The following is a 27,614-nucleotide window of genomic DNA, read 5'->3' on the forward strand; positions in this document are numbered from 1 at the left end:
ACTCGAACATCAGACCTACAGCAGGTTTATCTGCTCTGATGGCTGATAACGGTAATGAGCCAATAATGAGGATTTAGTGGTGAAATGATCATTGAGCCTGGACTCCTGATGCGCAGTCAGGAGGACCAGCCGTGCGTGTAGCGCTGTTTCTGAACGTCTCCTCCCCTGTTTCTGCAGTGTTACTGCTTTTCCTTCTCGCTCATCGTTTCTTGTGCCAATGCTGTCCACCGCAAGAGTAAGAAGACTTCCATTTGCATAACACCACACTCCTCTTTCTTGTCTGCCACCATCCCTCTGCTGCTTGATATCCATCTTGTCCTGATCCGTGTACTGTGTGGTTTGCGTCCCTCTCAATCCTTCACCATTCATTCACGCCTACTCTCATGTGCAGTCCTGTTTGGTTCTTTGCGTTATCCAGCTCAGACAGAAAAGCAAGGGAATTTTTCCACTCAGCTTATTTTTCGGAGGGAAAAAACACCATAAAAGCCTTTCATAAATTGACAGTTTGGAAGAATTTTGACTGATAAAAGCGGGACGAATGAGGACTGAGTCAGTTATTTCATTTATTATTTTACGCATCAACAATCGCACGTAGCCTGGAGAGGATAAAGCTGAAAACGCATTGTGGGTTTGTTGTATTTTTTGTGTGTGAAAAATTACTTAGCTTTGCGGAAGGTGTCGCGGCGTTGGTGCGAGGGGAATTTATTAAGAGGAACTAATCCGTCAGTGTTAAGTTTGCTGAGGTAGGGCACCTGTCAGAGAAAATAGCGAAGAAGCACCGTGGAAAGCTACGCGTCATTTCCAAGACACCAGCGCAACAAGCCAACACCATTACACCAGCCTGCTGTGTGAATGGCACTCGGTGTGTCTTCCTCTGTTGAACTGGTGCAGGGTAGCCACGCTGTGACCAGGGTCCAGCCGAGATTCAGGGCTTTCTGTGAGTATCTGTGGGACTGCTGTGCGCACCAAATGGACCAGTCTATTTGTCCCTCATGCACAGCGTAGATACTGATGGGATAATCGGCTTTTTCCCCTGCATCTGTAATGTCCAATAATCTAGTTGCCTCAGAACCCATTTGTAATGTAACATTTTGAATTGCCTGCAACAGTGATGTTTTATTTGTATTTCTACTCCAGTTGCTAAATCTACTGACCCACATATATGGCTTTTAATAAGCTTCTTAAAACTCTCTAATGTAGAATCCTTTCCGGCTAGTTTTCACGGTGATTATAAAACTCTCTCTACCATTTGGTAATTTAAGATAACCTGTCTTTTTACAGAGCGATATGAAAGATAACTTCATCTCCTGAGGCCACAAGTTCCACACTGAGCTGACTCACTGACAACTGCACCCAGGTGAGTAATGCAATATTAAAAATAGGGAAATATAAAATAAAAAAAAACAAGTATAGCGTTGCATGAGCATCTTGGTTTTTCTCCACTACGCTGCTCTCTAAAGCTCATAGCTGCATGCAAACCAGTAGCTCTTTTTCGTGCCATTTTTTGCTCAGATTTCTTGGTGTTTCTTGATGTTTTTTCACCATCAGGTGTCAAAGAACTCATTTTGTCTGCTAAGTTGGTTTTCTTTTTTTTTTTGTTTACACATTGTTTCTGCTTCATTTTCCTTCTCTTTGTTATTTTATGACTTTTCATTCCCAAGATAGTAGACATGGCATTTATGAGGAGTCTCATTACAAATTGAGAATGCCACCATTTGAAAAGAAACAGCATCTCTCACAAAACAGTGCCAGCATCAAAGTGTGACTCATTATGTAGAAGTGTTTATTTGCCAACCTGAGACCTCTGCTAACGGAGCAGGAACATATTTGAGGATTAAATCATCATAATTCTATTTGGGTCAGAGGCTTTTTTTTAAAAGATTTTGATGATTTGGGAATTATTAAATGTTAAATGAGAAACTCAGTGAAATGGAAAAGTGTCATCTTGTTGGGCTTGCCAGGGGGATATAAAATGTTGAACTGAGGCTATTAAAGAATGTTAAATATCAGCCGTGCAGAGGATTGTAGTTTTGTACTGACAAAGATCCAGCAGGGATCTATCTATGAAACGTCTTTGGCAGACTCAAGTAATCAAAGTAAGGTGAAAAACTTTCAGCTTGTTTTTTGTGTTCAGCAGCATAGTTGAATTCAGCCCTGAATGTGTTCTCAAAGAGCCTGAATCTGATACATTTTTCAGTCTCACTGACTGGAACATACATAGTTTAAAAAATAGACGTAGTTTCCATGACTTGACCTCATGCATAGATTTATAAAAACCCAAAATTGAAGCTGATAAAGTGAGTGGCTTCTTTGAAATTGGGGCTCAGGCAAGGTGAGGCGGGCCGAATGCGACACTGAGCCACCTGTGACTGCAACCGCCAGTCCCTCAAAGCAGCCATGCCCTTAATTATGCATAACTTTGAGACTCAATGTGATTCAAGAGGGCAATTTATATAAAAATTGATCTCTACCCTCTTGTCGTAAACTGAGAAATTAGCTACAGAAACCAAAACCTTTTTTCGTACCAGGCTGTAAACATGTTTATATTTGCTGTAAATTTGGACAATTTACGTAGATGCCAAGGAGTATTGACTCCCTTTGAAAGCCAGCCTCAAGTGGCCAGTCAAGGAACTGCAGTTTTTGGCGCTTTCTCATTTCAGCCGCTGGGATTTTAGCTTTGACTGGACTGGCAAATCAATGGAGCATAAGTTCTGCTACTGGGGATATATCAGTATCTATAGGTCTGCCCTAACATTGGGGTTGTTATATGCTCTAACATTGCCATAGGGGGTTGTTATATGCTACTACTACGTCTACTACCACTAATGCTATGCTATTCCCTCAAGAACACAAATATAACTGTGTAAATTTTCTTCTGTTGATCTAATATTCAGTATTAAAGACACTTGTATTGTTGGGAATTCTTGATTCTGCCCAGATTATTATTGGATGGATTCAAATGTATCAGATTTGTCAGCTAAACATTCATTCCTTGAACTCTACTACAGTAAAGTATAACATTAATAGGTTTTGAGATTACTAGTGCTTGTAATGTCCTTTTCTACCTTTGTTATGTAACTTAAAATGAGAAATATGAGACCATTTCTACAACATTTTAGGTGACATGAGTGAAAATAAATAATCTTCAGCCTTTGTTGTGTTATGGCTTCAGAATGTGACAGTTGGAGAACAATTAGATACAAAATAGGATGTCAGGGCTACAAAAGTTGTTTGTTTTTTTGCTCAGCAACTATCGTGTTTTTCCCAAATGACATTCTATTATCTCAAAGGGCTTGAATGATGGTGCATATAGCATAGGGAGCATGCCGCTGGACCCCCGTAGGTTTGGGTTGAGCCCCGGATGTTTACAACGATTGACTCAGCCCCTGGCTGGGTTGACTAAACCTGATGATTGCAGAGAGGCATTCATGTCACTGAACTGTGCATGGCACCACTAGAATGGCTGAAAATATGTAGACACATTTTGTCTCCATAGTATTGTCAAAAACATGTTTTTATCCCTGCGTTCCCACCAGTTGGAGAGCTTGCTTTTACCATAGAAACGTCACCCACTCAAAATTTGTGCAGGGTTTGTGTGCCAGACGAGAGCACTATGATATTACATTATAGGAAGGAATCAATGATATCACATGACAGAGCTGTGGAATATTTAATTATTTTTAAATAACATGAAGTAGGCTACACTATCTTCTACTCTGAGCTCTAATATTATGCACATGAAATTCACCTTCATACAGTTTAAAGCATCAGATTCCCAGTATCAGGGGTTTCTGAAATGTCTTTGTTGAAAAAAGGATGAAACATCCTTTGAAAACCAGGCTGAGGGTTGCATGTTTCCTGTCGCTGTGTTGCTCCTGCTTGTTGCAGGAGTCGCTGTCCATGGTGCTGATGCTTCACTCAATCTGATCAGCAGACTGAATTGTTGCATAAAGCTGTTGTTGCACAAACACAATCTGTTTGTCATTTATTTATAAGGTACCAATAAAATGACAGCTTAATTTCTACATCTGTGCTGTGTTTCACTTCACCCTGAAATGTCGCCCTGATGGAAAACGTGCACTCCTGTTACACAGGTCAGAGTGAAGATTGCAGCTTTTCTCTCCTGCATGTCGATGAGAGCATGGACTGTATATATAAAGCATTGTCAAATCTATTCTGCTGTAGGTAGGCAACCTATTTTTGAGACGGAGGTGGTCTTGAAATTTTAATTAGGAAGCACCAGATTACATTCCTTGGCTTTCCCCCCTCTCCATCTCTTTTTTCACATCGATGCAGATGTTAATCCTCTGGATAGCATTGATGCTGTACTCTGAATTGCTCATTCAAGCTGTTGATGGCCCTGCTGCTGCCAAGAAAACCACTGTGAAATTATTTTATAAGTTCTCCCCTGACATCGTTTAAATGCCTTATGTAAAATGAAGAAAAAAAGGTGTTGACTACATTTTTAGCATTAAACAATATATTACGGATTAGAGTTGAGAGATACGTCGCACTTTCATGAGAGACCAGGATTGTTTCTCCTTTGAATTATCTTATAATATCTTTATCAGTAGGTATGGGATGCTTCAGAACCACTGCTCTTTTCTTGTTGTACTGTCAGTGAAGATTATTTTTGGAATCCACTCGAACTTGACAATACATGGTGGACTGAGTCACTTTTTCCCTCAATACTACAGGTGCAGAGGGCAACGTTTTTACTGCTGCTTAGCTTAGAATGACCACATTATATGTGTGGGAGTTCGACAGGGTAGTTCAATAACAATGACTCAATGATTAGTAGGTGCCAATATTTCTGGCTTTCCAAACTCGGACCAACGAAACAGTTGGCTCCCACGTCATTTGCATACAAAAGAGTATGACTGTGAGTACTCCTGTGATGTTATACCTTTGCTTGTAGATGTTATTTCAGGAATAGGACACTGAATGATGAATACCTGACGTTGCTTATCCTCCACGCACATTTCTTATACTTATGTCTTTCAGAGGTTTGGAGTTACCTTCAGCTTCACCACAAGACTCCAAGCAACACCACGCTGCCATGTTTCTGTACAAGCCTGTCCTGAATTTCATCTCCTTTCTGCTGGTTCTGCTCCCAGGAGTCACTCATTTCTCCCAGGGCAGTGCCAGCCATGAAAAACCTGGCAGCACACCAGGCAACTGCTCCAGTGAAGATAACTGCTCCGATGGCGTGGTGCTGCCCATGTGGAACCCCCAGAACCCTGCGGTGGGTGACAAGGTGGCACGCGCCATTGTTTACTTTGCAGCCCTCATATACATGTTCCTGGGCATGTCCATTATCGCAGACCGCTTCATGTCTTCTATTGAGGTCATTACCTCTCAGGAAAAGGAGATCACCATCAAGAAGCCTAACGGGGAGACAACGACGACAACTGTACGTATCTGGAATGAGACGGTGTCCAACCTGACTCTGATGGCACTGGGCTCATCTGCACCAGAGATCCTGCTGTCTGTCATTGAAGTGGTCGGCCATGATTTTGAGGCTGGATCTCTGGGTCCCAGCACCATTGTGGGCAGCGCTGCATTCAACATGTTCATCATCATTGCTATCTGCGTCTACGTGGTGCCAGAAAATGAAACCCGCAAGGTAAAGCACCTGCGGGTGTTTTTTGTCACTGCTGCCTGGAGTATATTCGCCTACATCTGGCTCTATCTCATCCTGTCTGTGGTCTCCCCCGGAGTGGTGGATGTTTGGGAGGCCGTCCTCACCTTCCTCTTCTTCCCTCTCTGTGTGCTGCAAGCCTGGATTGCAGATCGGCGCCTGCTCTTCTACAAGTACGTCCATAAGCGGTATCGTACGGACAAGAGCCGTGGCATTATCATCGAGTCAGAGGGAGATGCCATGTTCACTAAAATGGACTTGGAGATGGACGGCCAGGGGGTGAACTCCCACACTCACCCCAAAGAGGCTCTGGATGGGATGCTAGAGGGGGTGGAGGAAGGTGGAGGGATGAGTGCGGAGCAAGATCAAGAGGAAGAGGCCCGTAGGGAGATGGCTCGTACGCTGAAAGAGTTAAAACAAAGGCACCCGGAGAAGGACATGGAGCAGCTGATTGAGATGGCCAACTACCAAGTGCTGGTCCAACAACAGAAGAGCCGGGCTTTCTATCGCATTCAAGCCACACGCATGATGATCGGAGCTGGGAACATCTTGAAAAAGCACGCCGCTGACCAGGCCAGGAAGGTGGTGAGCTGTCATGAGGCCAGTGGGCAGGAGGAAGATCCCAACACCATATACCTGCAGTTTGAAACCCCTCACTACCAGTGCTTTGAAAACTGTGGCTCACTGAAGCTGTCGGTGAGCCGGCATGGAGGAGAAAGTGGCTGCACAGTGAAGGTAAAAAGAAGAAATAGCAAATACCGTAAATGCTTACGGTCAATTTAAAAAATCAAATTTTATTGCTTGAGGCAAAAAAGATATAAATAATTCAGCATTTTATTAAAACTTCAGACACTAAATATTTAATTGTATTCCTCTCTTTGCTTGTGTCACTCAGGTGGACTACCGTACAGAGGATGCAACTGCCAATGCTGGCTCAGACTACGAGTTTGCTGAGGGCACTTTGGTTTTTAAGCCTGGTGAGACAACCAAAGAGTTCACTGTTGGTGTGATTGATGATGATATTTTTGAAGAGGATGAGCACTTCTACGTGCGCCTGAGCAATCCACGTATCGTGCACCGAGCTGAGGTCTCCGTCCTGGAGCCAAGCTCCATCACCTCCAGCAACAGCACGGTGGGCGTCTCCCACGTGCCTCCAAAAGCAGCCCTGGGCATCGCTCACACCGCCACAGTTACCATCTATGACGACGACCATGCTGGCATTTTTACATTCGAGAGTAACTCCATGAGGGTCAGCGAGAGTGTCGGCAACATGCAGGTGAAGGTTCATCGGACGTCCGGGGCGAGGGGGAAGGTGGCCGTGCCCTACCACACCGTCGAGGGCACCGCAAAGGCAGGGGAGGACTACGACGAGGTGTCAGGCAAGCTGGAGTTTCAGAATGATGAGACCATGTGAGTGACAATTCTTCTTCTTTGATGTGATGACTTGTTGTCGCTTCTCATCACTTGATCAAACATTACAGCCCACATGTTGGTATGTTAAACAGTCCTGCTAGATTACTGTAAGTTATCTATTCTGGTAAAGCATAAAAGGACTATTTTTATGAGTCATAGATACGTTGCTTTTGAGAAGTTTAGGTCTTCAGAGGGATGACGTGGGAGGATAAGAGGATATAATTGTGAGGGAGATAATGAAACAATGTGGCTGATGTAAAAGAAGGAGAAGAAGAAGAAGCATACAAGCAGCTTTCTATGAATGAATTAACACGCAGCCCTTTGGGATTTCTGTGGAGGTTATATGGGAATTCATTGTAATGCAGAGAATTGAAAACTCCATTGCAGAAAACAAAGAAAATGCATGTTCTCGATAGAGCGGAGGAAAGAAAATCAGGCAGGTGACTACACAGCAGCAAGGAGGGGTGTAGGGTTGAGCAGCTACTGAAACAGGTGCATGTGATGAAGTCTGTGTGATAATTCCAACAAAAGGATTCATGGATGCACCAGCAGAGCGGCAGATAAAAAGAGCAGGGAGGAAGGCTACAGAGAGAGGGAGAGAGGGGTGAGAGTGTGATGTTTTTTCCAGCTTTTCTCTTGAACATTGTGTGGACGTTTTGGCTGAATGATAAGCACACTTGTGGTGTTTGTTTTATGATGTGATGAGCAAAGGACCTGGCAATTATCCACAGCAGTGATTTATTTTTTTCACTTAAAAAAAGAAAATGCCCTTAACCGTATCAAGCTCATCACATCAAAATGATTTACAGAGCACCAAAGGACAAAACAACCGAGTGAAATGTGTCAGATGAATTTGTCTGTGTGAGGAGGATTTCAGGGCTTGTGTGTAGGTGTATTGTGTAGGTCGGCTGAGTGGGAGGAGAGGCAGGTGAATACATGGTGTCAAAGAAAATGCAGATCTCCCTATTTGTCTTTTTTTGCCTCACAGTGCAGGTGAGATTAGAACATATTCGTCCGTGTGTTTGTCGGTTTGTTTCTGCACATTTATCTGCATGTTTTCTTGCTCTTTGTGGGTTTTTTTGTGTGTATTTTTAAGGGTATGTGTGTGCACTGAATCCACTTTAAACCCACATCAAACAAAATGTCGCTCCAAAGGGGAAGTTAAAAGAGCTTCTTGAGCATCCGAAGCAATTAAAGAGAGTGAAGAGGGGGTAAAGGAGTCCCAAAAGTTCTCAACACAGCGCAGGCGGCTAGAGAAGCTGCGGTTAATGAGACAGCAGTGTATAGCAATGTGAAATAAGAGTCTGGCAGCTTGTATCCGCATTCAGATGGAGACTGAGCATTAGATAAAATCCTCACCTACTGAGCCAAGACTGTTCATCTGACTGTAGCAAGCTGACAGTGACAGAAGCATCTGCACACTTCATATTATCTGGAGTCATGCTTCTCTCCACAGTCGCCGTGCAGCAGGAGAGGAATGACTGTGGAGAGCAGGATCCAGCAGAGCAGGACAGTTGGCTATGAGAAAACTGATGAAAAGAAAACCCCAACACGACGGGAAAGGCCAAAGCTGTGCTCAGCTGCTCCTGCGCTCCTTTGAATAGCAAACAAGGACTTAAAGGGAAATGCCGGGGTGCTCTGATCATAGGTAAAAAGGTTTGACTCAGATCTTGAGTCAGAATTGCCAGGTCCATTCGGGTCAAATCACAGCAGTTTACTTATTTTTTCAGCCAGTTCTGTTCTGAATCCAAGTCAGAGGGTTAGAGAAAGAAAAGCAGTATTCATCTCCACTTGCCACATAAAGGCATTTATGAAGACTGGTGAGCCAGTTCAGCAAAAGTTTCCCCGTTGAACAGCTTTTCAAGGGCCTTAGACTTTCAAAAATATCATATTTTGTTCCTGCTTTATGCTACTCAGAAGCTCGAGCCAGACTGAATTTTTTATGAGGTTGTTTAATTTGGAGTGTTCCGTCAGTCCTGTTAAAAGATGCAGGTGAAACCCCATCACTGTGTCTCTGCCTCTCTACATCTTAAAGGCAAACTATGCAGGAATTGTCACTTACTGCTTGTAAACGCAACATTAGAACATGGTCCTTCCTCCCCAGCGCAATGAAAGTGAAAGCAAACCCTGTATTCCCTCTAGTTTTGGAATAAGCTATGTCAGTTTGCCAATTGGCCTTGCTATTTTTGTATTTTTTCACCACTGTGAACACATTTTAGCTTATTTTAGCTTTGTGCCAAAAAAGGTGATGCCCAAATGTCCCAAACACGTCAAAATGAAAAAAAGGATAAAATACAGGTAGAGGGTTACGGGTTAGGGGTTAGGGCAGCAGACACTGGTCACAGACTCCATAAGACATTTTTACAGCAGCTTAAAACAACCCATATTTACCTTTTTGTAGCTAAATTTGTTGATGCAGTGCAAAAGCAAAGGAAGTGAAGATATGGAGTATAAAAAATGGCAACCTTGTGTGGGCAGCAGGGGTGGTGGATGGGTCCCAGCTGGTGTTTGTGTCCCGTGTGATACCAAAAGTAAATGTTGTTTGTTGACGTTCTGTAACAAAACTTCTGTACATTACGCTTCAAAATACCTAATTTCCAATAGTGATGTCAGCTATGTAACTACCTCCTTCCTGCAAGTTACTTCCATTTTTTTCCAAATGCCTAACCATGAACTTTTTATCCTAACCTTAGGGAAGTAGTTTTGCTTAACAGTCACCATTATATGTTTGGGTATCAGGATGTGTTTATCTGCTGCTGCCAGAAAGAGGGTTACATTTGGAAACCTTGCTGTGGGTTGTATTTGAAGGTAGAAAAAGACCTGTGCTATCGTATGATTTGGGGGAATTGTTGGTCAGAAGAGGGATGATTGAGAGGGATAGTTATGCATATTATAACTTTAAACCATTTTGGCTTTTGTAGGCACGTATCTATGTGTGTATTTGTGTCTTTGTGCTCTGTGTTAAATATATATCTCTGCTCCGTACTGCTCAGCATGCTGCCAAAGTTCATCCTTCAAACAAAGCTGGCTTCTCTAACCCAAGTGTTTCCCTGGGCGTTCAGGACAAAGAGCTGACACTCGGCAGAAGGCCTCCAGGCAGCTCTGTGTGTGTGTGTGTTACAGTGCCTCATGTTTTGTGTGTCTTTCTGTACATCTGCCTCTGAAAAAGGCAAGAGGAGGAAGGCAAGTTTATAAGCTTTTGACATTGAGCCAGGAGGTACGGTTTAAAATCGGGGTGTGCAGTTGAAAAATAATTTACCATCTAAACTCTGCACTGCAGTAAATAGATTATGATGTAAAAACACAAACCTCTGAGCCAAAATAAACAGGCTGACATAGAAAACCGTTTTACATTCTGTTTATGGATTAGAGGGAAATCTGCTCAGGCCCTTTGATGCTTGTATGCTTTTTCTTGTGTTTTTGTTAGCGCTTCAAAATGAGCAGCACAGCACACTAGTTGACTGAGGTGGATAACGGGGGCAGTTACATAAGCTTAGATGAAAGAGATGTGAGGAGATCACTTTTGAAAAGGAAAATCAATACCCTTATATCCTTTATTTCTCACACTTAATGTAGTCCGGATCAATAACATCCTGAACCTCCTGACAAACAAAAGCAAAGGGGCAGAGTCAGGTTTGGGTAGTGATAACTTCTTTTCATAAATAACATGCTTTCACTATGAAATTGGTGAGAAGAAAAGGTTTGCTCTATGAAAGCAGCACAGATAGACTTCCTTTTGCTAAACATTCGTTCTCATATTGAATACTCACTGCATCATATCTAAGTGTAATTTCATCTCATTAGGCTGCACTTTTTGCTCGCGGCATAGCTCTAGGGATGGAAATTTCTGTCGGTTTATTGTTGGTAGGGCCATCTTTTCGGTTCAGTTTGAATATCTCAGCTACTTTTGGATACAATACCATTTGTACAGATTAGTATGAATGAGGATGAATCCTAATGACTGACTTTTCCTCTAGGGCCACCCGCTGATCAGAGTTTTCATTTTTCCTGTGGAATATCTGCGAGATTGGATTGGCATGAAATTTGGTTTTGCCACTGTGGTTTCTAGATGATTACTTTTGATGATCTCATGACTTTTCATCTGGTGCCAAAGAGTTTGTGGTTTTGAGTGAAATTGCTTGACAACTTTTGAATGGACTGCTGTGAAATTTGGTTCGCCAGGATCATGTCCTCCTGAAGATAAATTGTAAAGTTGTTATCAGAACAAGCCACCAGAAACAGCAGCTGGCTTTGAAGCCAATTTTTCCCCATAGATTTAGACTGGGAAAGAGACGTCTGCAAATCAGTGGATGTATTATTCCAAACATCACAACCCAGGCAAATGACCCATTTTACTATGAGAATTTGATTAATTAATTCCCATTTGGAAAGTGTAGAAGAGATGCACGCCCATTCAGGTTATTTTTATGTAAGGCAGTCAAACGTTTTGGGCTCCATGCGCCACTGAGCAACTCTAATAGTAGTGAACATTACTCTGCCTTCAAAATGCTGTATCCAGGTCTTCTTATACATCCATGGTTCTGACCCAACACAAGGCAAATTTCAGTTACTGAGACGGAAGACACTGACGTAAAGAACGAGATCCCTAAAACAAAAAATGAAATGAGTTTCCTCCGTATACGGTGGCCACCGCCTGAGAGAGACAGGGTGAGAAGCCTAGTGGTTCGGGCATCTGATCAGGATTATTTTTTTGGCACGTCCAACTTTTAGGAGGCCCAGGGGTAGCCCCAGAACACAGTGTAGATTAAATATTTCCTCTGGCCTGGGAACACCTCAGGGTCCCCCAGGAAGAGCTGTAAAATGTTTCTGGGCAAAGGGACATCTGGAACACCTCACTGCCCCCGCGGCCCGGCCCTCGGATAAGCAGATGAAGTTGTATGGATGCATATTTTATCTGCTGTAGATATGAGAACCATATTTCTTCGTCGTGCTGCAGCTGTGCGTTAATATTCAGCTACAATGCTGTCTCTCTGGAGCTGGTACAGTTCCAGTGTATTGCTCAAGGACACTTCAGGAGGCAGACACATGCTGACACACAGGTTTGATCCCTGATTTTTCAACTGAATGGCAGTGCCCCGCTCAGTCATGGGCATTTGACATACTGTCATACATTTATGCATTCTCCCTGCTGGCTTCATTTTTGTCAGGCTCTCGGGAAGGCTGGAGCCTATCCCAGCATGCAGAGTGCAGAAAGCCGAGATACTCAACCAGGGTGAACACAGAGCCGTAAAATCACTCACACTCATACCTGTAGGCAGTCGGAGTCTCCAGTCCTCATGACTTACTGTACATGTCTTTTAACTGTGGGAGGATACTGGAACATCCTTAGTAAACCAACGCAGAATGTGGAGGAGAGGGAAACTCCAAATAAAAAAGGTCACAAAGCTGCCTGCTCCTTCTTTCTAGGGGTCTCAACTGCAGAGCCACACCACCCTCGGGCCTCATCTGAGTTTCCCTCTACTCAGCTGTAATTTAAAAAGCAAATACAAGTTACTAGAGCTAATAAATGTACAGGCAAAATACACACTTTTTAAACAGCCAAGACTAGACTATCACAAAAGACAAAGAAAACACACATGCAGCAGAGATTGTGGTTGTTTCAGTCGAAACAGAGAACAGGCGGACAGAGATGGCCAATACACTGTGATCTGCATTAAGTGACGGCTTTAGTGTCTCAATAGAATCTAACTGCGGCTGTTGTAATGAGAGTTTACATCGACCTGCGGAGATACGGGGTTCAGGAAGCAGAACTGGACGGTGTTATTATAGTTGTTAACCTGATTCTCACACTGACCATTTCAAACTCTGAGGGGAGACAAGCACCTCATGAATTCAGCACCAAGCTTTACAGGGACTTACATGCTGGAACAATTTCATAAAAGTCACTGTTTCCAGTCTTTAAATTAAGATACCAAACCGCAGGGGACAAGAGAGGGGTATCGATCGTCTCATCTCTTGGCAGGACTTTGACTAGTTTATTAGGACACTGGCTACTAGCTAGCTACATTGGTTCATTTCTATGACTCAAGCAAAGCCAGACATTAAGATCAACAAGAGTTAGAAACATTGAGAAGCAACATAGAACTTATTTTTCCACACTAAATATGCATCAGACTTTTCTATTGTCATTTTTATGGACAGGTTCATAACAATTCTGTTATTATCCATTATTTTCTTTTTCTTTTTTTATTATAAGACATATTTAAAAGCATTTAACTTTAATTTTTTTAATAATGAATGTAAAGAAAATCTTACAGCCCTTCATCATGCAGTATTAAGGGCATGGAGAGAAAAGATGAACAAACACCAAAGCACCAAAATGCCTAAAATACATAACAGAAAAGAGGTGAAACAAGCTTGTTCTTCACCATCATTCCAGTTTTCTAATCTATCAAAATGAGGGACGGCATTCAGAATTTAAAATAAAAAAATCAATGACAGAAAATATTTGGTACCACTGGTCGGCAACGCCGTAATGCATCCACTGCTTGATCGTCTATTTTACACTAAATCAGAGCATAATTTACAAAATCATGTTGCATTAAAAAAAGAAAAAATTAAGAACACAAACTCATGAGGAAGATGTTTACTTAGGTAATACATTAAGTGAGAAGTAGCATCATTTTCTCATAGACCTCTATACAACCTGGCTTCTCTTTCCAGCTAGTGGATTCAGCTCCCTGCTGGCCATAAGAAAGAAAGCAGGTTTAATGCACTCCTGCACTGGCTTCACTTTTCAGTGCCTTGTCCATAACTTATCAAATATCCAAACTGATTATTAAGTCTACAATGTTCAATTTCTTCACCCTGTTAGCAGTTGTACTTAGGGTTCAACCAGGTGAAAAGAACTGTTTGACTTGAAAGACTTATTCATAGAACTAATGTCACTGCAGTCTTTTCTTCCAGGCTATTTTTGGAATCTGTAGTCAGCTTTGATTTGTTCACCTTTTGTGTTATTATCACCCACCTTTTGTCTGAAACGAGTGCAAATGAGCATCAGACTCTGGCAGAGGTTGAGATTTAAATTGCCACCTAATCAGCTCTAATGCAGTATGTGAGCCTACTTCCCTGCTGCTCTTTGACAACCTTTGATTTCTAGCTTGTTTTTTTTTAAGTGCAAGGTCTTCAAAATGTAAATGTTTGTCTGATCCCTACCAGTTATATCCTGCGCATCTTCACTCCACTAAAACAGGACAAACAGTATCTGCCCAGAGTGTGATGTAATATCAAAATGGCTGCTGTGTGAATACGGTCCACTGCAACTGAACCACCACATATTCAAGGCCTTTCCATGCTGCTTCAAAGTAAACTTGTACATATTGCACTTAAAATAACACCTTGTTTTAAAGATGAAATTCTGCTGTGAGGACTCGAGGCTACACTGCCTTTGCTCCCACTGGCATGACTTTCTTTGACATTAGACAGTCGATGACGTATAATTCGTGTTTAAAATAAACTTCTTCTCTTCTGCAAGCAAAAACCTCTTCCACCGTGTTGTCGAATCCTGAGTGTACATGAGTAGACAGAAATAGACAGCCACCCACATATCATTAGGGAGATGGAGGGAGAGGGAGAGAAAGACGCACTGTGACAGTGTAGGAGAATGAAGCGGGCTGAGGCAAATATGTCGGTCACAGTTTGACATCCTCACGTGTTTTTGTGGCACTCAGATTTAAGTACAAGCTGTATTTCTAGACATGTCTTAAGAGTTTGCTTAAGCCTGTATAGAAACCAAGAGGCGGCGCTTAATTTCCACTGAGAACAAGATAATAATTCAATTTCCCATGACTTATAACTCGATGTGTGTGGGAGGGGTGTGGGCTATCTCACTATTTTTCTCCTGTGCTCTAATGGAATTAATGGTGTAGAAGGAGTCCGCCCTCTTGTGGGGTGCTGGAAAAGAATATGTATATATATTCTATTTTGCACATATTGTTCTCTACTACAGAGTTTTGGTAATTTTGTGAAAAAAACTCAAGCTTCCATCTTCTTATCTAACATCTCTGTTTCATGATTCACTGTGTAGGCAGTCTACCTCTTGGCTACTGTTTGTATTCGAATGCGTTTAGCAACAGAAGCTGCTCTCACTGGATGCCTGGGATCTATTTTGGATTTTATTCAGCTTGAAAAAAAATGCATACAGCAGGTCAACTCATATTGACAGCTGCTGATATTTACTTAAAGGGATAGTTTGGTATTTTTTTGAAGTGAGGCTGTTCGAGATACTTTTCCACAGTCAGTGTAGATGGAGGTCGCCATGCCTCCAGTTTGGAGAAGCATGCAGGAGCACGGAAGCTAATAAATGTACTGCTATATCTACTATATTTGGAACATTTTCACTGCTTTATCTTGCCTTCAGGCAGCACCTTTTCCAATGGAGCTGTTAGCTATGCTCCCTCCAAAGCCACCAGACTCCTTTGACAAAAACAGTCATTTTACCTTGCAGAACATTGGGAGTCTCTAGTCAACCTTAATCCAGCCTTAATCGTTTGATTTCTTTGAAGATTCGCATGGGAAAAGCTTGATAGAAACACCAAAATCTGAAAGTCTGTTCATGAAATTTTTTATGCTCGTTTGAGGTGTTTTTTGTCTTTTAAAAAAAAAATAGTCAATATGCTAAAGAGAAATGGAAACAGTTTCACAAATGAGTTCTGACGTAGCGAATATTTAACTCACATTACATGACTGATCAGCTGTTTCCTCTGACATGAAAGAACAATTATAATTTGCACATCTGAATCCAATTCCTGAAGACTTCTCTCCTTTTTCTCTTGTGGGTGGCCAAAGTTGTCTGATTAGTAACTTCTCTTTTGTGCAATCTCCTTCTCCTACTATTTACTGATGGATTAGCCTACAGCGATACATTTCACTGCCATCTTCTGACCAAGTCCATTTATGCAGTTTTGTGTATCATTTTTATCATTTTTTTGTTGATTGAAATGTTCCTAATTCACATTTTCTTGAATGAAACATTTTAAATTTTCGCTTCAAAATTCACTTCATGGGAACACAACTTTTGTGTGACTTTGGTGTTTTAAAGGGTTGGTTTGGATTCACCAAAGTCACACAATAACACAAACCAACTAACTGATTGAGACGGTAGAGCAGCAACTCCAGTGTTATTACTATGTTTGTCAAAGGAGTCCGGTGGCTCTGAAGAGACCATTGATAACAGCTTCATATCTCTGTCTGACAGTGCTGTTGGCAGCAAGGTAAAGCTGTGAAAACAATCTGAACATAATTTTTCTTAAACTGATATTGATTTTCTGCCCATAGCAATATATTGCTTAGCTTCCATGCAGATACTACCGTCTGCTTCAAAATCATGATGGATAAAGACCTCATACAACCCCATTTTAAAAAATCCAGACTTTAATAATATTAATGAATTAACCCTCTATTTGGCTCCATCCTTTCCTTGTTTCTTGACCCCTCTATTTTCAGGAAGCTACTGAATGTGAAAGTCATCGATGATGAGGAGTACGAGAAGAACAAGACTTTCACAATTGTGTTGGAGGAGCCCATCCTGCTGGAGGTGGGACAGAGACACGGTGAGCTGAGGACACAGCTGCATGCTTCAGCAGCACAGTGATATTCCTCATTATTAAAAAGCTGGGATTTTTTTTTTGCTTTGCATCCCCTGACCTTCATATTTTATTTATATTCATTGATACAAATTCATCTCGACTCTGGGGCGACTCTAAGGTCTAAGGTGGGATCTCTCTTTAGTCTCTTTGGAACTTTTAATGGCAACACTTTCTGCTGGAGGACTTATGGATTTGTTGTAGCAATTTAAAATATCTTGGGCTCAAATGGTCAGATCAGGATGAGCACAATAGGGACAAAGAGTCATTCATAAATCGTGCATTTCTCACCATACAACCCAGATTCCACAGAAGATCAGACACTGTGTAAACCATAAATAAAAAAGAATGCATCAAATTCATAATTGGAGTCTATATTTACAATCCAAACTGGTAACACTTTATTGTAAGGTGTATGCATAAGACTGACATGACAACTGTTGATAAGATGAAGGAGGCTTTATGCATGCTTATGAATGTTGTCAGTAAGTGTCATTCAGTTAATTATGTCACCTTTAATACAAAGTTGACCTTGTTTGAGATGTCTGAAACTATCACAGTAAAGAAAAAAGTGGGAAAACTCCTCCTAATAATCTATGATTACACTTAAGTTGTTGATTTATTTATAAATCAGTATAATAATCTGTTTTACTACTTCCTTACTTCCTGTTTGAACATACATGATCACAAATGTTAAAACAAGCTTCTTCTTTTTTAAAGAACAAGTGATCCTCATCCTCATTTTTGTTATTTTTCCTCAAAAGTACAAAATGTACATTTATATGTGAATATGTCGGGGACCTGTTTTTGAGGAAGTAATCCTGTGTTCTTGTCAAAGAATCTCAAACAATGTCAACTTTGCATTAAAGATGACATAATTGACCAAATGACACTTAATTACAACATTCATTAGCATATTAATGACAGATGTCATGTCAGTCTTATGCATACCCCTTTAAATAAAGTGTTACCCACAAACGTTTATCCCTTTTAATGTTAACCTCTTAAAAAGCCTCCTGCCCAAGTAAAGGTTAATGGGTATGGTAAAAGTTAGGATTAGACCAAAAGCAAAAGATTTAAACAGAAGAACTGTAAGACCAAAAATGTGTATGAGGCTTCATTTCAAGTTTCTGCAAGTGTGCTTTTTTAGCATGTGGCTAAAACAACACAACACTGCATTAGTTATAACTGAATATATCACATATCACAAAGGATTAGCACATTTTTGCATTCTGCTTAATTAAGTTAACTTTTTTGGACTCAGGGTTTTACCTTACACAGTTGCGCATTAATCATATCTTTTTTTTAATTTACTGTAATGACTGACATCACTGCAAAAGAATGTTAAAACATAAGTGATTTCAGATTTGTTATTTTAATATAACTTATGTCAGTATGTCCATCAAGGTCATCTTTGCCCAATTCTATGGGTGTTTTACATTAACATTTGTATAATTGATTTTATTAAAAGGCATGCCTGTACCTGCCCCAAAGAATTACAAATTATTAAGTCAACATTATCACAATGACAAAAAATCAATCTCGCTGAGGTACACAGTATACAATACTTCTTGGATGCATAAGCACAAAATAAACAAATAAATAAGCCTATTATATGAATAAATATGGCATTATAAATTTAACACAATTATTTATATATAAGTATACCTCATAAATATATTTATATATTTTTTTTATTTTTAAGATGTACTTAAATTGCAATCATAAAAAAGCTTTTTTTTTTTTTTTTTTAATAATCCAAAACTAAAGTGGAATCAGTGGTGGAAGAAGTATTCAGATCCCTTACTTAAGTAAAAGTACACTGTAAAAGTCACACTGTGAAATTATTCCACTACACGTAAAAGTCCTGAATTTAAGCGAAGATAAGGCTCATTTTAACTACTTAAAATTGTTATGAGGTTTAATTGAAAAATGTCTAATAACTTTAAATGTATCATAATATTCATGTTAAATCTCGACTTGAAAAGTAAGTAAAGCCGTCAGTTAAATGTAGTGAAGTAGAAGTATAAAGTTACATAAAATGGAAATACTAGTAAAGTACACAAATCTCAAAAATGTACTTAAGTCAATGTACCTAAATACATTCCACCACTGAATGGAATATACAAAAATGATTTGCAGATTATTGTGAAACTACTTGAAATTAATCAGCCAGTTCTTTTAAAAGCTGTGTCACATTCACAGCAGATTAACTTGAACCCTAATGTCACTTGTGACTCTAACTACGATTAATTCTCATGCAAACAGTACACATGGAAGACTGGGTTTCATTATCAATAGATATGGCATCTTATTTTGTAGCAAATGACCTATGAGGGGAAAGCTGGCTGTTAGTTTACACACCTGTCTCCCTGCCGCAGGAGACACCAATGACAACAAGACAGCAGTGGGGCCGGAGGACGTGTCCAAGATGGGCTGCCCCTGTCTGGGCGAGCACACCAAGCTGGAGGTGGTAATTGAGGAGTCCTACGAATTCAAGGTAACTCACAATAAGCAGCTCTTTAGCCCAGAGCCATACTCACCTATCACACTGAACTTCTCACAAGCTGCTATGGCCTGATGAATGCTGATGTTTAGTCTGTTCAGATTTACCTGCTTTCCTCCCGCTGAGTACCCACCACAGCACTCCACATGCACTCAGCAGAGATTACAATAAATATGAAAAGTTGATCTGCAGAAGAATATGTATTTTAAAGTAATACATAATGTTTGAGACATAAAATAGAAAAAAAATATAATGTATATATATTGCCATATATTCTGAAATGCCACCTGCTGCCTCAATTGTGTTTTTCTTAACATAAATAAAGACATTTTAACCATAACTTGGTGTATAAAAATGATAATAATGCAGGAAATGATGTCTTTAAAGCTCAACATGTTCTGTGGGAAGGCAAATCCAAATTTGACCCTGGTTAATTGTTTTATTCTGAAGAAGTTTTATTTCATCACTATGCCCCAGCTCTGGGGCATAGTTTTTTCAGTTATGTCACAATATTTTGGGAATAACTATTTGGGGTTCATTTTTAATCTACCTAGGCATGGGTGATAAATTATTGATGTGATGTGCATGTAACTAATGGCTCTGCCAGTAGAGTCCGTCACTCATCATTTCATCCAGCTTGAATGGTCAAATATGTTAAGAAAATTGTATAATTTAACCATAATGCAGAAATTAAAGGAGACCCCATTGATTTTGTATTGCATTGCCATCAAGGTGTAGGTTTTGGGGGTTTCGCGACAGACTAAAAAAAGAAATCGATTAAGCAGAGGCTTAATAACACGAGAAGCATAATAAATCAGACATAATAAAATAAATAATAAAGTGCTCTACCGTGATGAGGGCAACACTAAACACACACACCACACATTTGATTAACACACTGTACGATTTGTATAATTAGAGTTTCATTGTTGGAAAGGTGTCAGTCACAAACTGACACCTTTGAGTGTCAGAGAGAGATGAGATGAGTTATTCCTTCACTCTTAAAATAATTATCACAGTCGTGTACCTTCACATTTTTAGCCATTGTCATTTGCTCCAAATCAAATGTTTTATGGCCAGGAATCATCTCCTAGCTGACTGGCTTAGTTCCAGGCTTAAAACTCTTTATATATGGATTATCTGAATCGTCAGTGAAGTGAATGATGGAAATTGCACTTTGAAGCCTTCAGTTTTGACTTTTGAGCTGTATATCCATATTAAACTCCCCCTGCCTGTTAAATGTCCATATCTGTTATTCATAACACCCCATGTAAACCTCAAAGCTTTCTGTTACAAATAGATGACAGCATCATTATTTATTCTTCCCAGACAAGCTCCTAAAGACGTTTCCACCTGTTTTGTGTAGTAATATTCTGTTAAAAAGTAAGTTAATCTTCATGTATAAAATTGGTGGTGTGCCTCTTTAAGACTAGATTGAGCTGTAATGTGATACTGCATGATATACTCAGAGCTCCAGTTTCATGCACTGATACGAAGGGCTCTACTTTCTGCACTGGTGTAAAGCAGCTTTATGCTGGCGGCGTGCCTTTTTCCTGAGGGACAGTGGGGTTTTGTGCTTCTCTGCATCTGATTTGGTGACTCACTGTGCACCACAGTGGGAAGGGTGACACAGTTAATTGCACCTAAAGTCACCACATCAGCGTCTCCATTCTCATATCACTGTGTTAGACCAGATATTGATACTATAAATCATGTCACTATAAAGAGATGTCTCCCACCGACTTGTCCTTTACTCTGTTTCTTTCTTTGTCCTTGTGGCTGTCTGCAGAGCACTGTGGACAAGCTGATCAAGAAGACGAACCTGGCTCTGGTGGTGGGGAGCAGCAGCTGGAGAGAGCAGTTTGTTAGTGCTGTCACTGTCAGTGCAGGTGAGTCGCAGCGTTGTGAAATGTCTCATCTGTTCATCCCTCTGAGACTGGACCTGTGGAAGATTGAGTCTGCAGGTTGGATCAGACCCACCAGCTGCTTCTAGAAACCTCACTGTTAAACCTCAAATGCTCCGGTTTGTCATTGGCCGAATTAAATAATTTAAGAGATAATGAATGAAAGAGCTTACAAAAACAAAGCCTGTTTTAATATATTTTGGCAATTGCATGCTCATTTGCTGCTCCCTTTTAATCCACACAGTTTATTAAAAATGCATGATGTGGTGAATTTCTCCCGTGGCGCACCATAAAAGCTAAAACTGGTCAGCTCTGCCTGGACAATTAATGGCTCTGAAGAATTTATGTAGATGTATGTGATATGGTGAACCCTTTTTATTTTGCCCTTTCAAAAGCTATTCACTTGGCTCTGTGAACCTTTTAGATCTGCACTAGTGCTCAAAGCATTTGGGCTAAAAGCTGACTGAGACATCAGAGATGTGTCATTCTGTTAATACGCTCTTCTCTCTCAGTTTCTCTCTTTCGCTCTCTGGTGGAGGTCACTCAGATTTCCATGCAGAGAGTGCACATATAAATAGAAAACATGCTTCCTGTTTATATGTACTGTATGTCCCAATCACTGAGTCATGGCTGTTAACAGATTTAATGTAATGATTTGCAAAGGTTAGCTTACACACATTTGTAAAATGGCTTAAATGTAGCGTGGGTGGTATCGTCTTGGCTGGATTTTTATGTTAGACGTGTTATCTAACTTTGATTGAAGCATGAAGCTTCAATGATTTAGTTTTTCATGATTTAATCTAAATATCTGAAATGAGATGTGATGTCACAACTTGATCAGATGATAGATAAAAAAATGTCTACAAATGACTAGACCTATATGTTATATTTTGTTGAGTTGAGTACCTACCAGTGGTGGAAAAAGTATTCAGATCCAGAAGTAAAAGTAAAATACCACACTTCACAATTGCTCCACTACAAGTAAAAGTCCTACATTCAAAACTTACTTAAGTAAAAGTACCAAAGTACCCTTTCAGTGAACAGTTCATATGATCATATGATTTCCTGGTGATTGGCCTGAATCCCCGGTCTTTCAACCAGAAGACTGGCGGATTTCTTCCTAAACTTAGAAAAGTGGTGAACTTACATACTCTTCATTTAACATTTAGTTTTCGGCTGTGATTCAGTTTTCTGTTCTGCAGCATATGGCCTTCAGATAGTCTGTCAGCAGCGAAGACAGACACAATAAGTCTTTGTACGGATTCTGCAGGCCTTCATGTCTCTATTCTGTCTCTGCCAGGTGACGATGATGAGGAAGAGAGTGGGGAGGAACGCTTGCCGTCCTGCTTTGATTACATTATGCACTTCCTGACAGTTTTCTGGAAAGTCCTCTTCGCATTTGTCCCACCCACTGAGTACTGGAATGGCTGGGCCTGCTTCTTCGTGTCCATTTCCCTCATCGGCGTCCTGACAGCTGTGACCGGGGACTTGGCCTCTCATTTCGGCTGCACCGTCGGTCTCAAAGACTCGGTCACCGCTGTGGTGTTCGTGGCCCTCGGCACCTCCGTTCCAGGTGGGCGTGTGTGGTGTCTATCAGCTCTACCAGCAGACTGGTCCAAGGTTTCCTCTGGGGTTTGGGCGTGCAGGAGGAGCAGCTGCTTGGAAAGACTTGTGTAACCTCTGCCTCTGCCTGTGCTGTCAGAGTAATTCTCTACTGAGCTCTTGTCTTAAACATTAACAAGCTGTAAACAAAGAAAAAGATTGTTACACTTGTAATTCTCTCTGTGCTGCCTAATAGTATTCCCATTTCACTATGTCCTAAACACTGCCACGGAGAGGCACAAATGAGAATATGAAAATTAGTGTTTGACAGGTCAGTAAGCCTGGTAAGCCCCACACACTCCGTCAAGCTGGCAGACTAAGTTATCCTGGGAATCACTCTACATGAATAAGTTAGAAGGCAATTAACAGTATCTACAGGTAGAGGCAGCATTGAACTAGCTTTTCAGTTCATTTTCTTGTGCAGGGAGTTTTGGAGGCATTATCTTCCTTCTATATGTGTAGTGTAGAGAATAGTGAAGCCAAAGCAAAGTGCCTTTAACCTGCATTCTTTCTAACGGCCAGCAGGGGGCGACTCCACTGGCTGCAAAAAAAAAAGTCTGATTGTATTTAAGTTTAAAATTACCCTTCCATTTATGTTCTCAATCACAAGTTTCAAGCCTCTTTAAAACAGCATGATGTTCATTTTGTAAATGATGGTCTCATTTAGAGTGAAACAGATTATTGTTGGAGTTAAAGGACAACATCTATAACCACAAGTTATGGTGTTCACAAGTTAGCCAGTTTAACTAAGTTAGCTAAGCTAAGAAAAAAGTTTAATATTTGTAACAGGACACCTGACCTGTTTCTAGATTGCATATCTGCCAATATGTTCCGCCTCATTTTCTCTCCACACAGACGAAGGCCTGCTCAAACATGATTGGTCTTTACTATTTGGAAAGGGAAACTAGGTGGCTTCTGATATTGAAGAATGGTCCCTTTGCCTTCAGCTTCTGCCTTCAAATCTGTTTGTAGAGCTTATGGCCTTTTTAATATTTTTAACGGCAGACTTGATAGCTTATTAGAATGCAAGACATTGACTCAATTGCCTTTTTAATAGAAAAAACATCAGTCAAAGGGATTATTCACAACCTCGCAACAGAAAATAAGTTCTTATTTATGGTCTCTGAACTATACAGCATCATTGAATGATTTATTAACCATTAATAAAGCCATTGAGGTTGTTAAAACACCAATTATAAGTTGAATCCAGAGGGGAACCTTTCTTGGCCATATCTCTTTATTACAGTATTGCTATCTAATTAAGCCAAGCAGACTTTTTTACTAAGATGTGCCTAATGTAAAGCGGTACATGTTTTTTTTAATCACATCACTTTTAAGCTCCATAACTGTTGGCTTTTTAAAAAACATCTCACACCCCTTGTGCCCCAGAGAGCTAATTATAGAAGTTTAATTTGATATTTGATTGCATTAAATACCTTTATTTTTTGTCTTAATATCCCTTAGTAGTTGTAACATTTAAGGAAACGTATCTGCAGAGTCTGTGCACACCACTGATCTCCGGTTGACTTGCACAAATTCACCTTTCTTCTATTTCTTTCTTCATGCTTAATTCATGTCCGTCTTTCTTTCACAGATACGTTTGCAAGTAAAGTGGCTGCCATCCAGGACCAATATGCTGACGCCTCCATCGGCAACGTGACGGGCAGCAACGCGGTGAATGTGTTCCTGGGCATCGGGGTGGCATGGACCATCGCGTCCGTTTACTGGCACAGCAAAGGCAAAGTGTTCAGGGTGGACCCTGGCTCCCTGGCCTTTTCTGTCACTCTCTTCACCATCATGGCGCTGGTGTGTGTGTGTGTTCTGCTCTACCGCCGGCGTCCCAGCGTGTCAGGCGGAGAGCTCGGGGGCCCACGGACAGCCAAGCTCCTCACCTTGTTTATGTTCCTCTCCCTCTGGTTCATCTACATCCTGTTGTCCTCCCTGGAGGCTTACTGCCACGTGCCTGGCTTCTGAGACAGAGGGAAACACACAGACACGGCTCCTCTTCTTGTTTTTACAGTTTACTGAACGTGTTTTCTCTCTGTTTTTGTCTATTTTCACAAAGGTTTATAACTATTTGTATCATTAGTTATTATTGATACCGCGCAATATTTGATTGACTTTGAATCGTTGGACTTTGGAACTTTGCTACCACCCACTATGCTGTGAAGTATAGCTTTAGCCACTGATATTAAACCCTTTTATCAACTTTTCTTTTTTTTTGAAACACTATGTTCCACTGGACATTTATCTAATCATTACTATCAGCATAAATCGCATCAAACCTTCTGTCACTTGAAACTTCTGGCACCATGTCCTCTCTCTCTGTGTGGACACTTATTTGGGTTTTTAAGTGTTAAGAAAGCACAAGATTAAAGCAGTACTTTGAACGGTGTTATAAGATAGAGAAGATGGCGCATGGGGCGACATTATACTTGACATTCGCATAAAAGGAAAGAGAATACTGGGGCTAATGTGACAAATTTGTGTGTTGATATTTATTACTCAATCTATACATTAATTATTCATTGTATATCATGTAAAAGATGAACATTGTGCGTGGGAGTTTTGTGAAAGAGTAGGTGTGTTTATTTTTTGCACGTGATCAGATAACAGTTTCTTGGTGATCTATTTTAAAGTACTGTATGTGATATTTTGACATGGCTGTTGACGTGTTGATGTGTTCCTGTACATGTGAATCACAGCTGTATCATAATCTTTTCACTGCCTGGTCCCCGTTCCCACAACGCTTTCTCAATCAGTATCATGTTTGCAGAGCCAAGGTTAAAAATGCCTTTTTTTACTACATAAGTCAACCTGAAGCAGAGTGCCCGCTTTAAATTGTACTATGAAATATAAATTATTTGAGCACATTTAGGATTTTTGAGTGTGTGATGTGTGTATGTGTGCGTGTGTGCGTGCACCTCTGCTCTCCAGCACAAATTGTCATAAGGCATGGCACTATTTTGTCATTGACTCCACAAATGACAAAAAAAAAAAAAAAGTAAGTCTAGCTACAGATTTGAGAAGGACACAAGTTTTCTTATCTGTCATGCTGACACTGTGAACATTTTTCAACATCACTTTTAGAAAAAGCACAGCAGACAGCAAAGGGTAACATTCCAGATGTGAGTGTCGGAAGAGTTATTAGGTCGTAATCATAGCACAATCACCGAACAGGTCCATCATCTGGGATGAAAAATGTGCTAAAATAGAAGACATGTACAGTATTTCCTGAGAGTGTCTCCTTGTGTTGCACAGCAGTTGATATTGAAGTTTGTTTTTTATTTAACCTAGAATCTGTAGAGCCATATTTATTGTAACAGTATTACAGTAGAGGTATTTATATGATCAATTTTAGTTTTATTGATATGCACGTTTAATGTACAAAAAGTGGAAATAAATGTTGCTCATTTATGATGCTGTAAAATGTCTTGTTGTCTTAATTCCACATTTCAAACAATGAATACTCTCACAGTCTTTCAAGATTTAGTCTACACAATCACCCCGGGATGAAATCATTTTTTATCTTATTTCTAAGTAAGGCAATACAAAAAAGGGAATTAACACCTAAACAAAACAGGATTTTCTGACAATAGAATGCAACACAGTGCAACAACCAGTAGCAGGATCAGGCCGTCTGAAGGGCAGGGTCAAAATAATAATAATAATAATAATAATAAAATTACCAGTTTCATGTGGTGAGACACTGGCACTTAAAAAGTTTTCTAGCATGTAGAGAAGCGTAAAGCAGTCTATCATCTTTAACATTCATGTTCTAAAATCAGGCACAGCCCCTTTAATGAAACCATCTGAGATGTTTATTAAAGGAGAAATCACTGTTGATTGGATACCACTTGAATCATTAATAGCGTGTTATATTTATATGTGAAGTCTTAAATGTACAGGTGCATTTCAATAAATTAGAATATCATAGAAAAGTTTATTTATGTCAGTAATTAAATTCAAAAAGTGGAAATAACACATTATATAGATCCATTACACACAAAATGAAACATTTCATGTCTTAATGTATTTAATTTCTCCTAATTATTATGATTACGGCTTACATTTAACAAAGACCTCAAATTTAGTGTCTCAAAAAAAACGAATATGTTGGGGCTATTTGACTTGAACTACTGGAAATGGACTTTCCCATCATATTTGAATGTAGTAAGATGCACATGTAACTATCTGTCACAATATTTCCCTCAGGACTGTAGTGGAATACTGAATAAATAATGAGATGACTCATTAAAGACGGTCGATGCAAACTGGAGCTCCACTGATGAAGTGTGTCGGATTTTTAGGTTTCATCATGTTGATGATTGTTGAGCCTGATGCTCAACAACAACAAATTAACAACAAACTGCAGAGAAAATCATTGTTGCCAGCCTGCCTTCCATTCAGGATTTATACTCGACCTCCAGCATCAGGAAACGGGCAGGAAACATCAGTCTGTGGGGCGCTATAGAACACGAGAACAGACACAAGAACAGTTTCTTCCTGCAGGGCGTCACTATGATGAACGATTAAACCATTCACACACTGTCAATAACATCCACTCCTCCCATTATAGATTATAATTTTACAGTTTTAATGCATCAATGTCAATACAAATCGATCCCACACACTCTTTATAGGCATAATGCACAAAACCATCCAGTCCATGTATATCTATTCAATATTTATTAACTTGTGGTATAGTTTACAACTTATAGAACACTTAAAGATTTAAAATGTTTTGTTGGTCACTGGTAGTTTTATATATATATATATATATATATATATATATATATACACTGCTGGTCAAAAGTTTTAGAACACACCAACTTTTCCAGAATTTAATTGAAAATGATGCAGTTTAATGTCTCAGTGTACTCTGAAATTAATGCACATTTGCAATATTTAAAATTCTTTATTGAGCATGATAGTATTTTGAA

The 27,614-nt window shown here is 40.1% G+C and overlaps 1 protein-coding gene across 2 annotated transcripts; it reads left to right on the plus strand.

Moving 5' to 3' along the window:
• The first annotated feature begins 61 nt into the window (after positions 1-61).
• LOC131986546 (sodium/calcium exchanger 1-like) lies at positions 62-26,101 on the plus strand. 2 transcript variants are annotated; one of them, XM_059351556.1, is made up of 9 exons: positions 62-235; positions 1,282-1,357; positions 5,005-6,376; positions 6,537-7,051; positions 16,520-16,626; positions 19,041-19,159; positions 20,955-21,054; positions 22,370-22,642; positions 24,266-26,101. In XM_059351556.1, the coding sequence occupies exons 3-9, from the start codon at positions 5,060-5,062 to the stop codon at positions 24,643-24,645; spliced, it is 2,811 nt and encodes a 936-aa protein (XP_059207539.1). In that variant the 5' UTR covers positions 62-235; positions 1,282-1,357; positions 5,005-5,059; the 3' UTR covers positions 24,646-26,101. The 2 variants fall into 2 exon arrangements, with proteins under 2 accessions (XP_059207539.1, XP_059207538.1); XM_059351555.1 differs by lacking the exon at positions 62-235 and adding an exon at positions 262-937.
• The last annotated feature ends 1,513 nt before the right edge of the window (positions 26,102-27,614 follow it).

This window comes from Centropristis striata, chromosome 15 (genome assembly GCF_030273125.1).
Source record: "Centropristis striata isolate RG_2023a ecotype Rhode Island chromosome 15, C.striata_1.0, whole genome shotgun sequence".
NCBI classification, from domain to species: Eukaryota; Metazoa; Chordata; class Actinopteri; order Perciformes; family Serranidae; genus Centropristis; species Centropristis striata.